This window comes from Echinops telfairi, unplaced genomic scaffold (genome assembly GCF_000313985.2).
Source record: "Echinops telfairi isolate 266 unplaced genomic scaffold, ASM31398v2 ScPeMD7_7469;HRSCAF=8507_1, whole genome shotgun sequence".
NCBI lineage: Eukaryota > Metazoa > Chordata > Mammalia > Afrosoricida > Tenrecidae > Echinops > Echinops telfairi.
This window is the reverse complement of record NW_022111373.1, coordinates 13,905,265-13,906,994: the sequence shown is the minus strand read 5'-3', so window position 1 is coordinate 13,906,994 and position 1,730 is coordinate 13,905,265. Positions and strand designations below refer to the sequence as shown.

The 1,730-nt window shown below is 55.3% G+C and overlaps 1 protein-coding gene across 1 annotated transcript in view; it reads left to right on the top strand.

Annotated features, from left to right (window-relative positions):
- The first annotated feature begins 619 nt into the window (after positions 1–619).
- The window catches only part of MEGF10 (multiple EGF like domains 10), a 193,707-nt gene continuing 192,596 nt past the window's right edge, over positions 620–1,730 (top strand). Inside the window, exon 1 of the mRNA XM_004696586.2 lies at positions 620–796. Within this exon, the coding sequence (XP_004696643.2) occupies positions 783–796 (14 nt within the window). The 5' untranslated portion in view covers positions 620–782. The remainder of the gene's footprint in view (positions 797–1,730) is intronic.

Sequence of the window (1,730 nt, the reverse complement as noted above, 5' to 3'; positions counted from 1 at the left end):
ACCCCTTTCCACACCCCACTCCCCGCCTCCCCAAGCACTTTTGCAACGCCAAGGGTATCCGTCCCCCATTTATGTCCCTTTCCGGAGCTCCCCTGGGGACGCGCCCACCCCTCTAGTGAGCTGTGTTGGTGCAGAACCTCCCCCCACCCCCCTCCGCCCCCAATCCCTTGCCAAATCTTTGCAGCGGGTCTGGAACACCTCAGGGGAACCTGACCAGGGGGCTCGCCCTGAGCTAGAGCCGCGGAAGGTCTCAAAGGTGTGCCCACTCCCCCACCCTTGGGGTGCTCCCCAACTTAATGAATTGGCCACTGACTGAGTCGCCCTCAAGGGGTTGGAAACCTCGCAGGTCAGGTCCCATCCGCGATCGCGGCTCAGGCCCCGGGCCGCGAAGGTCCTGTCCAGTGCGTCCCAGCTGAGCTCGGCGCCCAGCGCCCCCTCCTCAGCCTCCCGCCCCTCCAGCGGCCACTGTCCGGGTGGCAGCAGCTGCTGCAGCGGCAACTGCAGGCACCCCGAAGCTAGCTCGGGTTACTCCCCTCCTCCTCCAGCATCTCAGGCCAGACGGGGAGAACCTCGCCCAAGTTTGTCTCAAGTACTTTCCTGATGCGGTGAACTCCGGGCAGTGCAGACCTGCCTCCCTTCGTGAGGCTCCACCTCAGAGCTTAACCCGAGACTCGCCTCTGGGACACTGCTCGCAGGAGAACCGCGCATTTGGACCAGATTTCGTTTCTGCGCTGGCCTTGGGCGAAGACCAGGGACCATAGGCTGTGCTGCGAAACCTCAAGATGGCACGTACTGGGTAAGAGTTGGGCAAACTCAGCTTGGGTGGTAGAGTGGACCGTGGCTGGACGCAGGACAGTTTCTTCTGGGCTGGGGATCCCGTTTTCCTTTGCACGAGATGGGCTCATTCAGGGCCGTGTATGTGCGCCTCAGGAGTTCGTTGCTGATGTTGTTTGTATTTAACTCTGCTACCTGGACTCTGAAGGAGAGCCCGTGGCGAGAACCCTCGTCTCGCGTTTTATTTTGCGTACTTTCTGCTCTCTTGTTGCCCTGCTGCCCTTAGACAAAGCTGGGGGAGAGGAGGTCTGGGGGAATCAGAAGGAGAAAGTAAAGCAGTTCCCTGGGGGGCTGATCTTTCCAGGTCACCTTGGGCTCCTTCTGAGACTGTTTTTTGAAACTTTTCTCCCTCCGTGGACTTAATATTCAAATTGTAGGGGTAGCCCTTTCCACTTGCAAGATTCTCCGGCTTCCTGAGTCTCAGGGTCATTTAGGAGGATGAGGGTCCAGCTTACTTTGGTGATGAAGCCAGATGGGTCTCTTCCTGGCCAGGAATGCCTTTTCCCACAAGGAGTGTTGAGGGTAAAGATTCTGCAAGCCGCAGCAGATGCCTCTTTAATAAAGATCTATCCTGGCTTGGTCTTTGTCTTTGACCATTCTTCACCCAGAGACATGCCTTGTCCCAATTTTCCTTTCTGAGACTATGTTGTTTAAAGAGCATGTAAAAATATCGTGATCTCTTTGATACTTCTTTAGAAAATGCCCCTCTCTGCTTAGGAAGATAGTTGGGGATTTGATTAGCCAAACAACAACAAAACCCCCTTAGACAAGGGAGAGCTTTCCAAAGCCAAATCAGAGAAGAATAGCGAACCTTCTTGGTTCTTCTTGCCTTCCTGTGGGCTCCCATTTTGAGCTCGTCCTTCACAACCAAGGGTATGATCATGCTTTTTAATATG